Source organism: Heterocephalus glaber, unplaced genomic scaffold (assembly GCF_053883595.1).
Source record: "Heterocephalus glaber isolate CG9 unplaced genomic scaffold, H.glaber_assembly_v1.0 deba00001547, whole genome shotgun sequence".
Taxonomy (NCBI): Eukaryota; Metazoa; Chordata; class Mammalia; order Rodentia; family Bathyergidae; genus Heterocephalus; species Heterocephalus glaber.
In genome coordinates this window covers 3,682,788-3,698,970 of record NW_028258340.1, presented here as the reverse complement: position 1 = coordinate 3,698,970, position 16,183 = coordinate 3,682,788, and the positions used below count along the sequence as shown (strand labels likewise).

The 16,183-nt window shown below is 34.2% G+C and overlaps 1 protein-coding gene across 10 annotated transcripts in view; it reads left to right on the top strand.

Annotated features, from left to right (window-relative positions):
• The window catches only part of Kdm6a (lysine demethylase 6A), a 213,940-nt gene that overhangs the window by 129,898 nt on the left and 67,859 nt on the right, over positions 1 to 16,183 (top strand). For all 10 annotated transcript variants that reach the window (XM_021249581.2, XM_004871536.4, XM_004871537.4 and 7 more), the window contains one exon: positions 12,071 to 12,125. In XM_021249581.2, coding sequence (XP_021105240.1) covers positions 12,071 to 12,125 — 55 coding nt within the window. The remainder of the gene's footprint in view (positions 1 to 12,070; positions 12,126 to 16,183) is intronic.

Below are 16,183 nucleotides of genomic sequence, written 5' to 3'. Positions count from 1 at the left end.
AATTTGCTATTTTTCCAATTTTCCATTGAGTTTCTTGTGCTGTCTTTGCCTGCACTTTAGATCTCACTGGGCTTTTCGTGAAAATAGTGCTTCCTTGCATGACAAAGAATTGCAGTTTGCAAAGACTAGACATTCTAGCTTAACTTTTCATGAGTTTATGAATATTTATAATGGTTTCTATGTTCTACATATCTCCATTGTATATTCTTTTTATTCTAAAGGTGAGAAGGTAAAAGGGAGATAAAGAATAACTTTACAGTGAGTTGTAATTTGAACTCACTAATAAGAAACTAATTTTTTTAAAAAATAAAACTACATAAGAGTGTCTTCCTGTTACAAATTTTTAAAGTAGAAAATCATGCAACTACTGTTTTATATAAGAATGAATGGGCCCGGGGATTTAGCTCAGTGGTTCTGCCGCCTGCCTCACAAGCGCAAGGTCCTGAGTTTGATCCCTGGTACCAAAAAAAAAAAAAAAGAATGAATGAGAGAAGTAGAAGTAGATTGGAAAAATTTAGATGATAGTGGTCAAAGGTAAGTGCAGTTGAGGAATAGGTCCCCAGGGTAATTAATGTGTAAGAAGCATGAGAATAAAGGATACCTGGAAGGTACCCGTTTTCGTTAGGCTTAGAGCAGCACTTTTCAAACTATACTATGGGATATGAGTGGATTTGAAATGGAAAATAAGTTCAGATATGCCACCTTGCATATTTCAACACCTCTTGGACAGTCACGGTTTCTATTACTTATCACAGATTTTTAAGATGTCCTATTATACAACATAAATTTATTTGAACATTTCACAACTTTGTCATAACAAACCTACTATATTATGTTACAGAGGATTTTTGGTAGCAGTTTAGTAAATGTTGCTGAGGAAATATATTTGAGGGGAAAAATAATCAGATGTATCCCAAATTAATTTGATGGATGCAAATCTCTTTTCATGAAGGTGGCAATATTAAAGAGAATTTCAGCCTTTTAATAAGGGAGGACAGTGTTCCATGGCTAATGGAAAGTATTCCTATTGTACTTATGTGCAACTTAAATATTAATGTATACTGATTTGTTCAGGTATAAGTTAATGTCTAACAAATCTTTAAGTCATGTTGATCTTAGCAAAATTGATTTAAGTAAGAACAGCCTTCTTTGGGGGGTGTGGAGACTTATTTTAAATACTGGATAGCATTCTATTATGTTTCATTTGTATGAACATAGGAAAGACTTTTAAGACTCCTTGATATTTCTTTTCCCCATAGTGTAAAGGTTTCCTTTGCTTTAAATCATCCTGACATTGGCTTTTAAAACCTTCTTTGTCCAGTATTTGTGTATTTTAAGGATAATTTTAGGTATCAACATATTTAGTTGAGGAGGTGGTATTTTAGTGTATTATTACAGGTGTTTTGCATTCAGTGTGAGTGAAGATAAGAATCAGAATTAGTTACAGACCCTTCTCTCCTTAAATTGCTTTGTGTTTTCCTGACGAGTACTTAATTTCATCTGGATAGATGTGGAACCTTTGACTTTTTTACCACATTAAGCACTTTCGTAGCACAGTGTGATTGGTATAAATCAGTGATGGTGAACCAGTGGCACATGTCCTGCAGTGGGGCTGTTTGTATCTTTGAAAGCTCTAAAAAGTTCGCTATCACCGATATACTTTTTAGGCTGCAAACTCAGAAACTCCAACTCAGGCTGGCTAAAATAACAAAAAAGTAGTAGTTTATATGTGAAGTCCAACTTCTGGGATTGTTTGATTCATCTGATCCTGAGTTCCATCAAGGATGTGTTTTCTTTTCAGTTCTATGATGGATTATTCTAAAGGCTGGTTGCTCTAATTTGATAATGTAAGATGATAAGTTTTCATGCACAATTAAAGAGAAATGTTTTTTCATGTTTTGTATAAAAAGACATTGTAGAGCAGTGGTTTATTGCTTAGTGTAGTGCTGTCATGTAATAAGTGCTCAATAAATGATCGCCATCATTTCATGTAGGAAAAAGATTCTGGCTTCCCGTTGATCTCTTCAAAAAAAAAAAAAAACTTCACCTTGCATCTCATGGGCCAGAAATAGGCTACATGCATATTTCTGGTTGATTTCTTGTCAAATGAATTGTCATTACTCTTAGACTAGTTATGACCAGTCTTTGAGCAGGGTTCAAGTCCCTATATATATTGTTCCGATCTAATGGACGGATGTGAAGGGTTGGTAAAAAGGCTATTTTGGTGTGAGTGGTAGTGTGAACAATCTGTCCATTACTGGCCAGATCTTCTCTGCCTTATTTCTTTTACCTTTTTAGAGGGATGTAGCATGTATAATATTTTTTAGAAAGTAAAATAGTTTATTTTCATAATAAGTTTCTTCTTTTCACCTACATATGAAATGCATTTCAGGGCCAACTGCTTTTGTTTTTATTGCTGGTGATAATATTTCTGACAAAATGTATCTCCAGAACAAATTAATTCTGTTTTGGTACTATATAAACAACCCCAGAATGAAGAAATTTGGTTTTGAAATTTGATCCTGCCACATACCACACAACTAATTATGTAACTGCATAGGTTTCCTGACTCTTCTGATTCTTTGTGTCTATAGAACTGGAATAATCCTGTTTGTCTCAGAAGATTGATGTAAAGATGAGTATGTGTACACACAAAGGCATATTTTGTAATTGTAGTTTTTTTCAGCCATTCTCTAGTTCTTAGTTTACCATCTAAAACTCCTCTAATTTGGTGTCAGTGTAGAACTTGTGTTTAAAATCTTTTCCTGTCCCATAATTCTTATTTTTTTGTCACTCTTCCCACCTTCAGAAATGCGAAGTTAATGCTGAGCTTACTTTTCAATCGTAAGGTGTTATTTTTCCATTAAGTTGACTAATACAGATTTCATGTAAGTAATGGAGATACCAGTTCTTAATTTGTAAACTAGTTTAATATTATCTGAACCAGAGCCTACTCCAAGGTGAGATTTCTACATGTTATTTTGTTGCTGCTGTTCTTATTTGCTTTAGATAATAACCCCTCAGGTGGGTTTAGTTGCCTATTCAACACCATACAATTAATTGCATTTATTTCATTACCTTTTAAAGATATTTATGCTGATTAGTTATATTTGTTATATATTGGAAGCAGTATGCTATTTCACTCAAAGTACACGAAATTCTTTTTATTTTTTTTAATTTTTGAGTCTGGGTCTCGCTATATAGTCCAGGCTGGTTTTGAACTCACTATGTAGTCCAGGCTGGCCTTGAATTCATGGCAATCTTCCTGCCTCAGCATCCCCAGTGCTGAGATCACAAGTATGCACCACCACACCCGGCTCAAAGTACTGTACACTAATTCTGACAATAATGCCCCTAATTTTTGTATCCTGGCAGACTATTAAAATTATTTCCTTCATGTGAAGCTAATAAATGCAAAATAAGCTGTAATAACACCCATATTATGACATCTAATGTTCTTAATTTATTTAATGCCATTATATCTGTTTAATGTAAGAAAAATTATATAGGAATTTTTTCTAATGTTTGTATTTTAAAAATAGTTTTAAAGTATGTCAGCTTATTTTTATTTTTCATTGTTAAAAGTTAGAAGGGTGGCTTTCATTTTTTATGGGAACCTGTGGCTCATTGGCTAGGGTACCAGTGCAAGTATCCTTAGAATTTGGTATTTGAGAATGATACATGCTGATTTGTAAGGATTAGTATAAAATGAATAAGAAGATGAGAATTATAGAGATAATTCAAGTGAAACTTGTCTTTTAGCCTGGCACTTTACTGGGTGTTGGTGTTTCTTGAATGGGCAGATAAATGGAAAAGGCTATAAAATGATAAAATACCTGTTCATAATACAGATTAGGAAAACTTTAAAAAAAAACCAAAAAGAAGCTGGTTTAATTTTCATCTCTTAATAGAATTCTTTTCTTTTTTTTGGTACCAGGGATCAAACTTGGGTCCTTGCACTTGCACAGCAGGCAGTGAAACCACTGAGCTAAATCCCTGGCCCTAGAATTCTTCTCTATGCAAACTGACACTGCATTTGTTTTATTCAGTTGCTCAGTTCATCAGTTCATTCAACATGTCTCCATTCTTAATGTATTTGGTATGAAGTTGTTGAGTAAAATAATAATTATACTTTTTAAAAAATTACTTTATTCTTCTCTGGGAATTGCTTCATTTCCAGGTGCCTGATTTGATCTCACATCCTATATAAAACTCAGGAATTTTATTACCGTATATTTTGTATGCCAATATATTAAGGCAGAAAGATTAAGTGATGGCATGAAGATATATATATATATACCCATTTTTAGAAACCACTTTGAAAAATTCCTCCTGTATTTTATTAATGTATAATGCAGATTATTTCTCATATAATTAAGATGCTGTGAACCCCATGTATTCTAGAGTTTCTTGCTGCAAAATGATTACTACCAATTAATTTACTTGTATCCATGCTTTAAGTTTCTAAAATATCTGTAATGGTCTTTTATTTATGCTTTAATCATATTTAGTTACTTCAAGTGTTTGAAGATAATGAAAGTTGGTGTTATTTCTGCATACATACCTTTCCTGCTCAGTTTTCCTTTATGTTGCTCGGTAGTTTATCTCTTCCAGCTAGCATTTTGAAAATTCTGGTCTTGAGTGGGATGTGTGTGTGTGTGTTTGTGTTTGTTTGTGTGTGGGGGATGATGCTGACTCATTGAAGTGACTCATCTTCTTTAGGAGATTGGAAAAGTCCCCTTGTCCTCTGCAACAGCTTAGAAAAATTTGGTAGATTTAAAACTATAAGATTTAGGGCTGGGGATTTAGCTCAGTGGTTTCGCCACCTGCCTTGCAAGCAGGAGGTCCCGAGTTTGATCCCCGGTACCAAAAAAAAAAACCAAAACAAAAAACTATAAGATTTAGTGTCTGTCCTGAGATTTGACCTAAAATATGGTACCTGGAAGGTAAAGAAATTCAGAATCAACAGAGTATTGGCACATGATGGAAGCTGCATTTGTAGAGTATAGGAATTGATAGGGATATAGAAACAGTGGGAAATGGATAATTTTTATTTTTTAGTACCTTTTATTTAATGGAATTGTTATTTGAATGTCCTCTGGCAGTGCTAACATCACGAAGGTTAGACCAGGTCTACAAAGTAAACTAATTTTTTATTACTACCATATTCAACCTATCAGTGCCTCACCAAGGCAACTTTTTTTCGTTTGTTTTGGTTCTGGGGATTGAACTCATGACCTTACACTTGTAAGACAGGCACAGTGCCACTGAGCTAAATCCTCGGCCCTCACCAAGGCAATTCTTTTTTTTTTAAAGTAGGAAGATATTTATTGATAGGAAAGCTTCTGAGGGCCAGAAGGGGTCCCGAGTGGGTAGCCTCACCAAGGCAATTCTTAATACCCATTCTTTTTGAATAAACTTACATACTAAAAAAATTAGTGCATTATTCTGATAAAGTCTTACATAAAGAGAAAAAAATTTGTAGTATTGGTTACACTGAGTATTTCTTCCTTCAGCATAACTTTTTTTTTTTTTTAATTTGTTTGTTTGCTGGGAATGAAACCCAGGGCCTCATACATGATAGGGAAGCACTTTGCCACTGGGCCAAACCCCTAGCTAGCTACTGGTTCTTTATACCTAAAAGTCACATTGTTAGATTTTGTTTGGCTTTTTATGGTTGTTAGGAGATTGGATTATGATTGAGGATACAATACTGCATACCACTTCATTTCCTCACATTTAAAATCTTCCTTTTCCTTCCAGCCATTGGCAGGATAATTTTGTTTTCACCTGAGTATAGTAGTACTGTTCCTTTTGAAAGAGGATAGTCACTGCTGTTTATTTTGTTTTCTGTTCTTTTTTTCTTCACTTATGGAGAAAAAATTATTTCATTTACTCATTTTTTCCACTACACATAACTTGTTCATCTTCTAATCTTTTCTAGATATTCTCTGATATGAGGTGATATCCTAATTCATTTTTCATTTAACCATTTAATGCTCTCTCGATTTTGTTCTATCAGCCCAATTTTGGTTTCATTTGACGTTTATTTCTACCCTGAGTTCTATTACAATGCCTCCAATATGTGAGGTAATAAAAATGGCTGAAATATATCAGTAGCTCCAAAATGCGTGTTACATACAGTGTGATCAAAACATGTGAATATTTACATTTAAAAAAATTTATTATGCCAAGAGACACTGTGCCATTAATCACACTCAAAATACTTCCCTCTCTTCAAACACTTCTCCCATCATTCTTGCCATTTTTTCCCCAGTTTTTTGGGACAGGGTCTTGCTGTGCAGGCTGGTTTTGAACAAACTATGTAGCCCAGGCTGTCCTTGAGCTCATAACAATCCTCCTGCCTCAGCCTCCCCGGTGCATTTTTGCCACTTTCTGAAGCTGTTCTGGAAGTCCTTTTTCATGAGTCTCTTTACAAGGTGCGCGCAAAAATAATATTGAACACTGCTGCCAAGTGCCATCCACGTGAAAAGGCAGGCTCATAAAGACATATGGTATTTGGTATTATGGTATATCTTCATCCACCTTATTCACTGAATCTGGCATTCTGCATCTTCCCCAAACTCAAAATGACCATGAAAGGTAAACATTTTGAATTTATTTAGGATGTCAAGGCAGTCATAATAGTACAACTGAACATACTCAAAAGAGGACTTTCAGACCTGCTTTAGAAAGTGACAAGAAAGAAGGGATGATAAGTGTGTTAGAAAGAGAGGTGGAATATCTTGAGAAAGATTAAATGCAATGTGTATTTTACTGTAATAAGTTAAATATTCACTATATTTTTGATCACACCATGTATGTTCAGTGGCCATGTTCTCTGATTCTGAGAAGTCAAAGTAATTCCAGATTCTCTGTGTCACAGTTTTCTCTCTTTTGATGTGTTCTAAGTGCAAAAGTCATTTCTGATTTTAAAAGTGATTTTGTTTTTACTCATAATAAACTAAATTTATTCTTACATTTGGTCTTGAAATGAAGTTTTCTGAAAGTCATTATATTTAATGTAACATTAAAGAAGCTTATGTTCCAAAATAAGATTTTACAGTGCAAATTTTTATAGTATCCCTCTTTATAAAATATATGTCTTGTTCACCTAATATTAGTTATTTGTGTTCTTATCAGTCTTACTCTGATATGAATGCAAATTATTTATTAGATGGAAAGAACTTGAACATTAGGTCAGCTTATATTCTAATCATTTGTGTACACAGATTGGACATACACTAGGACCAGATTTTAAAATTTTCTAATGAATTACATTCCTGTATTTTTTCAAAATATGCTAGCAATAAAGAATTGAGAGACTAGGTAGGATACAGTTACAGGGGAAAAGATGTACAAGAATAGTAGGATAAATGGGTTCTCAAAGGATGGGAGGATGAAGATAGTGTATCCTAGAGATCTCAAGATTCATTATTTGACTTGATACGGAAAGAGATTCCCCATTTATTAGCTTGGATCACTATATTATTCACTAAAGCAAGGGATAAAGAAAGTAACAGCAGGTGTTGGGTTTAGGAGTTGAAAAGGCTCTGAATGGAGATGAATCATTTAATAGTATACTGTATTGAGTTGGAGGTTCCTGAGGGACATCAGATGTTGGTGTAGATAGTTTAAGTCAAGAGCCTAAAAGAAGCGCTAGAAATACGATTTTGAACATCTTCACTATGCAATATGTTTGGTTGTATTCTTCTTCCTCTTCCTCTTCGAGATTTTTTTCCTTTTTTTTTTTTAAGGACAGAATCAAGCTTTTTCGTTCAGGCTGGCCTTGAACTCTCAGGGATCCTCTTGGCTCGGCCTCCCAAGTGCTGGGATTACAGGCATGAGCCATCGTGCTTAGCACTGCTAAAGAAATTTTTGAAAGGAGGTATAATAAACTTTAAAGGAAGAGGTTCTGTTCTGAGCCAGCATTGTGAGGATCTGTTAGCTACTAAGATATTGGTATGCAGTAGAGTCTGTCCTAGGAGCAGTTAGCAGAAGAGATGAATTTGAGGGCTATGAGAAAACATCGATCAGATCAGTTTGGCCAGCAGTCTGTCTCACAAACTCTACCAGAATTTACCAGTTTTACTTCTAGATTGTATTTTCAGAGACCATCACACTCTAAGACATCTTCCTGTTCTCATCAATTTGTCATAGACTACTGGTTTTATAAAACAGGCTTGTTGGTTTAAAATCATACTTTTAGATGTGTAGCAATCTGTAACAATGAAAAAGAAATATATAATTTACTTTTGATATGCGAGAACACCTGGCACACCTTCCCTTCTCTCACTTCATAAAACACCATTTTGTAAGGCGCTATTAAAAGAACTACATTCTTTCCTCAGACTGAAGTAACTCTTCTTACTTTCTTTGTCTGTCTCTTTGGATTTCATTATAGAGTTATCTTTTCTGTGCATTCCAGGGACAGGTTAATTTTTAAATTTTTTATTAGCACCTTAATTTTAGTGAGCTTTGTATTCATTTCTGTAGCTGTAGACATAGCAGAGTGCCTGGTGTAGAGTAAAAGCTAGTAAAAAGCTTTTTTACCACCATGTTTTTCCTAAAAGCCCGTGTCTAGCTTAATTAAATATAGACAACAGTATCAGCTACACACGTCTTGTTTACGTGGTCTGAGATAAAGGTTTTGGGGGGCAGGCACACAATTTACAAACTTACAAATAGTGGCATTTATCTCTGATGATATATTAGAATAATTTGCAATGGCACCTTCCTGATTTGCAGGGTGTTACCCCCAACTTACTGAATCAGAACATCCTAGATTGGGTCTGGAATCCAGACATTGCTCCAGATAAATAATTTGTAAATACATATATAATTTGTCAATTATGCAAAATTATTTCATTGCTTTTCTTAAGGATTGAGAATATAGTTGAAGGGTTCTACAATTAAAAACATTCATGAGATAATCACAGACTATTCAGCTAGAAATGAAACAATTTAAAGAGAAGCAAAGTCTTGAAACTCAAGTTTTGCATGTAATTATGAGAATATAGATTTCCATCCTCAATTAGAAATCATGTTCCATCAGCTATATGAATCAAAATACTGTAGCATAATTTTGAAATACTGAACATGTTAAAGGCTTGTAAAACAAGAGTTGACTTTGGTGATAAAGATATCAACAGAGATTGTAATGAATCCAACCTTACATTAAATTGGACCAGAAGTGCTCTATGAAAAGAAAATCACTGTAACATTAAAAACATATCTTAGGCAAATCTTCTTGCTTGGAAACTAATTTTCTCTAGACTGCTTCCTGCCTTGAGGTTTGTATATATATAGTCTCTGAACTTGCAGAGTTCTCTTCTGCATAGCTGTTTTACACAGCAGTAGTCAGTTTCAGCACTGCAATATTTTGTGTGAGGTACAGATGTTTCCCCAGATCAGCGGTGGCAAACCTATGGCACACGTGCTGCAGCAGGCTGTTTGTTATCATTGAAAGTTCTGAAAGGTTCGCCATTGCAACCCTAAATGCTGCTTTTGGTTACAGGGATGGATACTAGATATTTTATCATAATATTTTCAGATTTATGGAGTGGTTATCATAATTGATAGTCCTTTCTCTTGTTTTATATGTAATGGACATATCTATTGCATCTGGTTTAAATATGGTACTGGAAATGAAGCTATGGGGTCACAATATCCCCATCCTGGTCCCTCACCTTCCTTTAGTGTGCTGAAAGGTGTGTCCATGCTTTTCTTTATGTGGGATGATTTTATTAGCTGTTTTTAGGTTTCTTATACACAGTAATTATTCTATAAATTCTTCAGTTCTTACATGCATGCTTTTAAAGTGCATTCTTTTCTTTATCTTTACTGTTTGGAAATGGTTGATATTTTATGGTGTTTTAGGTTTGAAGTGGTGCATCAGTAACTTGATTGCTACTTTAAGAGTATTTAATAATGATATAAACTATGGTCAGAACTACTCCTGGCAGGTTTCATTGCAGGATCTTGAATGCTGATAGAAGCTCTTTCTTGTGGGGCTTCAGTGAATAGTAAAACTAAAATACTGCCATCTCAAAGGCTTTTTCTTTTCAGGTCAGATGTAGATTTTGATGACTTAGGAAAGGTCTGTCTTCTATCAAAATATTAGTATCTGTTTACAGGGTAGATTAGATAGAAATTAGCAAATCTGAATGTGTGATTGCTGTGTTGTTCTTTTTGTCTAGAAGAAAGTAATTGATTATAAAGCATGCTTTGTTTTCCTAGTACTCACATCTTAAAATATTGTACTCTGCTTTCTGTTGCTGTAGTATCACACTAAAGGGACATTTGAAGATATACAATCTGCTTAGTAGGCCAAAGGAGAAGAATACAAACAGTTCTTGAAGTGTTCAAATGTTGGACTTTTTTCATTCAGTCAACTGTGGCAAATCATTTTTCATTTTTATTTTGTTGACCATTGTATTCTTAGGTCTGCAGTTATAGGCCCTCAATAAATAATTTGTTAAATAAGATTAAACATTTAATATTTAAAGGCCATAGTTATTTTGTTAGTAGTTTACTAATCAGAAAATGTTACAAGCCTTAAGTTTTAAGAATACTGCAGATGTAGGCTGGTTTAATTATGCATGCACATTAACAGGCATTCAGATATGTAATAACTACTGTGTTCATACCAAATGATGCTTTCTAATTTCTTGTAACATTGGCTAGCTGACAATATTCTTATTAATTGAAGGTTCTAGTTCACCAAGCACAGTTTTGTTGATTTTGTGTTGAAATAGTGTACAGTATTTAATGCTTGATGATAATTATTTCTCTTGATAAAATTTTTTTTGAATTACATCTGAAAGTTGTCCTCATGAATATCAATTATTAGTTTGTTCAGCAGGTACAAAAATAGAACTTCTTACATGTTTGGATCATGGGTAGGATAGAAATGAAATGATTGTGGTTGGTGCTTTTTAAAAATGGTTTTGTACATTATTATTATTATTATTATTATTATTAATTTTTTTTTTAGTGGTACTGGGAAGTGAACCCTGGGTTGCTCAACCACAGAGCTACATCTTTAGCCCTTTTTGTTTTGAGATAGGGTCTTGCTAGGTTGTCTAGACTGGTTTTAAACTTGAGATTCTGCTGCCCAGTCTCTTCGTAGTTGGCACCACAGGTATGCTCCACTCTCCCAGCCCTGCTTATTACTTTCAATGGTAAATCTTGTGGAAGCTCAGAAAATGTGAATATACATTTGTAGGACCATTTTTTAAAAACAAGTGTTGAAAGATATTCACTTGTTTTTTAACTTAAAAATTTTATACCAACTCTGGTGCTTGTTGTTTATCTTCTTAATTTACATTTCAGGTTTAATGTTGATTAACTCTCCGATGTGACCAAGTGTTCTGACAATTTGTGTTTTTAACACTGTGTTATACATTGATGTTAACATGTATTTTATGGATAGCCTTCCGATAAATTATGAGAGAATACTGTGATATATTTGTGGTTTAATATTGTCTGAGGAATTAAATTGTACATATACATTGTAAAAGGACAATTATATTTTATAGATGAACTCGAACACAGGTTATTTTACCGGTGCTTAAGTACAATTATGATTAAAGAATCAATAAAGACAGATAGTTGGTTATTCTCCGTGACAGTTCTCACAGTGATTTTATGGTTTCAAACGTTTAGGTCTCATTTTCAGGTAAAAAGTAGTGTTCTGACATTAATACCATTGGACTTGTATTTGTATTTTTAAAATTGATGATGTGTTCTACTTAAACTGTTTTATAATACTTTCTATTTACCTGACAAAAACATCTGAAGCTTTTTCATATAAAAATATGCATGGGATAACTTGATAAAATTAATTCTTCGAATTCTTCTTTCTCGGCTGTCTCAGGAAAATAATCTAACAACCTGTCAGTGGGCAGAAGTAAATATTCAAAGTAATTCTAGTTGGTTAGCTAGTACATTTTATTTGCAAGTTATAATTTCAATATTATATTAGATCTTACCTACCTGAAAATTATTTTAAGACACTTTTATGTGACTCTAAATTTAGTGCATTAATTTTCTCACTCTCCTCTTGCAGCATTTTCAGTTAGCTTTGGTTGACTGTAATCCCTGCACTTTGTCCAATGCTGAAAGTAAGTATTAAGTACCATAGTTTTCTACATGTAATCAGATCACTTCATCATAAATAACAATCATAATATTAATGTTAGTGATAAATTCTATGCAATTTTTTTCTTAGAGAATTGTTGAGTGTTAACTGCATTGGTTGCCATGACTACTTATACAAATGAAACATGTGAGGCTGTGAGCAGCTTGTGTCTAAAATAGATAAGCCAGTGAAGTGGGTTGTTGAATTAAAATTATCTGCACTAATGAACAAGATTGATTTTTATGTGTATTAATTATATTGTAGATGATTTGGAGGAATTAAAAACCAGGTTTGCCAATCATTTTAGGAAAAATGGGTATACAGACATTCTTACATGGTAGCTTACAGATTCTGGTGTGTGGTATTAAAATTATTAGTAATTATGAAGATAATACTTTGACTTTTATTGTAGCACAACACATCATATAAAAAGTTTGAGGACACTTCAATTAATTTAAGAATATGTTTGTGAAGTATGTTTTGACACAGTGGTTTTATTCAGTTATTTTTTACTTTCTATATAAACTTCATTCCCAAAACAAGTTGGGTTATATTATAATGTATTTATCAGTAACTGCGTTTTGTGTATTTAATGTACTTTAAAATATCCAATAAATAATTTTTATAAGTCATTGGATTCAAGTTGGATTTAAAACAAAGCTTTCTTCCTTCAAAAATAAAAATTTTAGAGTGTAAGAAGCAGTAATTCATTATGAAAATTTCAAGTTATTCAACGTATTCTAGGATTTAGAAAGTTTTTATTTTACTGTAAATTTTTCAGTTTTCTTTCTTTTTTAAGCAGGGATAAGGAAAGAAATAAGGGCCCACAGAGGGTAAACAGTGGGAAACCATTGTTGCCTCTAAGCCTGAAGTGGCAGAGGGAGCAAAGAATTGAGCTGAGGGACACAGACAGGAGCAGACCCACTCAATGCCTAGCTTTCTCTGTCACACCACTGTTACACCTGTGTAGTCTCAGTGTTTAGAAATGCCTAAGGCATTTGTTGGATCAGTGAGAAAGCTATAGAATTTTGAATATAACGTGCATTCATTAAGGCAGAGCATGGAGGGGCTAAGGGCACAGCTCAATAGTAGACTATCTAGCATTTGCAAGGCGCTCTGGGTTCAGTCTTTAGCAATATACACAAACAGAATCACAAACATAGCATGGGTTAAATCCTCATCTATAATGAACTTGTTTCTGTTTTGTTTTGTTTTCAATAATGGGGATTGAACCCAGGGTCTTCATACTGAGATACATCCCAGACTGACGTGCCAGCCCCTGCCCCCCTCTCTGATACATTCCCAGCCCCTTCTAGTATTCTATCTATCTATCTATCTATCTATCTATCTATCTATCTATCGATTGATCAACAAGGTCTCACTCTGAAGCTCAGGCTGGTCTTGAACTTAGGGATCCTCCTGTCTCAGCTTCCCAAGTGCTTTCTATGATTCTGAATCCCTTTTTCGTTTTTTGTGGTAGTGGTGGTGGTGGTGGTGGTGGTGGTGGTGGTGGTGGTGGAGGAGAGATAATGCAGATTGAACTCAGGACCTCACACGTGTTAGTAGTTGTACCACTGAGAGACACCCCCAGACCCTTTTTAGTTTTTCAATTTACTTTTTTCTTTTCTTAGTACCAAGGATTGAACCCAGGGCTTTCACACTGAGCTATGTCCCCTAGCTCACTTTTATTTTTTATTTTGAAACAGAATCTGCCTAAGTTGCTAACCTCCTCAAACTGGGCTTGAACTTGGAATCCTCTTGCCTCAGCCTCCTAGAGCGTTAGGATTTTAGGGTGAGCTGTCATGCCTGCCTTGATCAATAATACTTCTACCAAGGCAGTTTCCTGAAGAAGAGGGGAAGAAAATGTAAAAAGATTTCTGTTCTCTTTAAATGAAACTCAGGATTTGGTAGTGATCAGTGTATTTGTAGAATAAATGGTAGAAAATAACAAATGCAACAATGTTTTTCAGTTTCTAAGATAAGGTTAGATTGAGAGATGATTCATTGATTTAGCAATTTATAAACTACTAGTTCATATTTTTTCAGGTTATATAAATCATAAAAATTAGAGAACCTTAACATCTTTTTCAAATTAGTTTAGTGGAATAAGAAAACAGCTTGTTTTCATTTATTTCATTATTATCTAGTAACTTTACTTAAAAGTAACTTTGGTCACTAATTGTTGGTTTCAGTAACTTTGAGAGTCCCTTCTTTCATAAATGCCAGAACATCCTCATCCTAATCTACTCTGTCAAGGTAATATCTCAGTTGTAGATCATTATACTTGTGAGGAAAACATTGATGGGTAGAATGAGTGCCACAGGGTGGAAAATTTTCATGTTGAATTTGAAGAGAACAATTTGAGCCATCATGAATATATCCTCAAGTCTACTCTGTCCATCTGTTGTTTATTGAGAGGGAAAACAGAGGAGTCCAGACTGAGGAGTTTCTTAATTTTAATGCTAAAAGGTTGTTCACTCCAGTTAAAGGGCACATGTTGTAGAATTTTTAGGTCATTATAGTTCATTTGATTTGTATAGTTTATTTTAGGCATTGTATATAATTACTTGGTAACCATGATAAGGGTGAATGTCTTACAGAGCACCAACAGTTGTAGAGTACCTACTTTGAACCAGTACAGTGAACCCTTGACTTACAAACTCTATCAATTCCCAAGGGCAGGTTGTAACTCAAGTTGCTTGTAAGTCAATACAGCTGAGATCCGGATGTTTATCTCAGTACACACTATAGATAACAAGAGGTAGATGAATCTTCCATTAACCTAATTAACCCAAGTTGTTCATGTGTCAGGCCTATTGTAACTTGAGGGTCCACTGTATTACTGTCTTAAATACCAGGCTCTTTACTGTCTTTGTAAAACTTACTTCTCTTTGAATTATTTTGTCATCCTTGATTTGCATACGCCAGAGACTTTGACCACTCTTTGAAATCCTTCCATATTTCTTGGGATAGATCAGAAGTATAAATTACAGGGCTGAGGGTGTAGGTCAGTGGTAGAGGACTTGCCTGATGTACACAAGGCCCTGGGATCCTTCCGTAGTGCCACCAAAAAAGGGCAAATTATAAAAAGTAAAGTGAGCTTTAAAAACATTTCTGTAGGGGATATTTTATGGCTTAATTAATTTATATAATTAAATATCCTTACTGTTTCTAGAACTATTTAGAAGGGGTTAGTTACAGTTTGAACTGCAGAATCAAACTATAGTTTTGAAAAGTAGAATCATGGTGATATGAGACTTTTCGTTATATGATTGCCTCTTCAGGTAAAATTGTTTCTTTTAGTATTAATTGTTACTCTAAAATTAATATATTAATTTTTGAGTAAAGTTTAATTTCAGGACTTCTTATGGCAAAATTTGTTAAAATTTTTTGTTTCAACTGAGACTTTCCAGGTGGAGCTTTTACTTAGTTATACAGTTATGCTCCATTCTGAAGAGGACTTTTAAGAATGTAAATGTATAGTGTTTTTCACAGTCCAAAAGATGACATTGGATTTAGTAACTCATGAGATAATGAGATCCTTTTCATTAAGGCCTCAAACTGAGGTAGAGGGAGTTTGGAGTAGTAGAGATGCCAGCTAGCTACTGATCATTGTTTTTCCTTCTTTCTTGGGATCTTTATTAAAAGAAGAAGACTTGGGGGCGGAGGGGGGTAGTCATTGATTTTCCATCTCTTCCTCACTATTTTAACCTGTAATAGCCTTTCTCCAATGAAATAAAGAGGTAAGATTTGACTGGTATCTGAAGGAGAGGTACACTAGAGTAGGGAGTGAGGAAGAAGAAAAGCCCTGACCCCATGGAACACACACATCCACATCTATATAGCTCCTATTATTATTTTTTGTGTGTTTTTCATGAAAAGCTGTTTTTCGTTTTCTAAGGAGGATATATCTTAATTAAGCTCCATGTTTAATTAATGTGTGATATTTACCTTAGTGAGATGTACTTTTGATCCAAAATTGTTACGTGATTTTAAAGTTCATTATATAGTTTCTTTGCTATCTTGCTTATGTAACAGGTA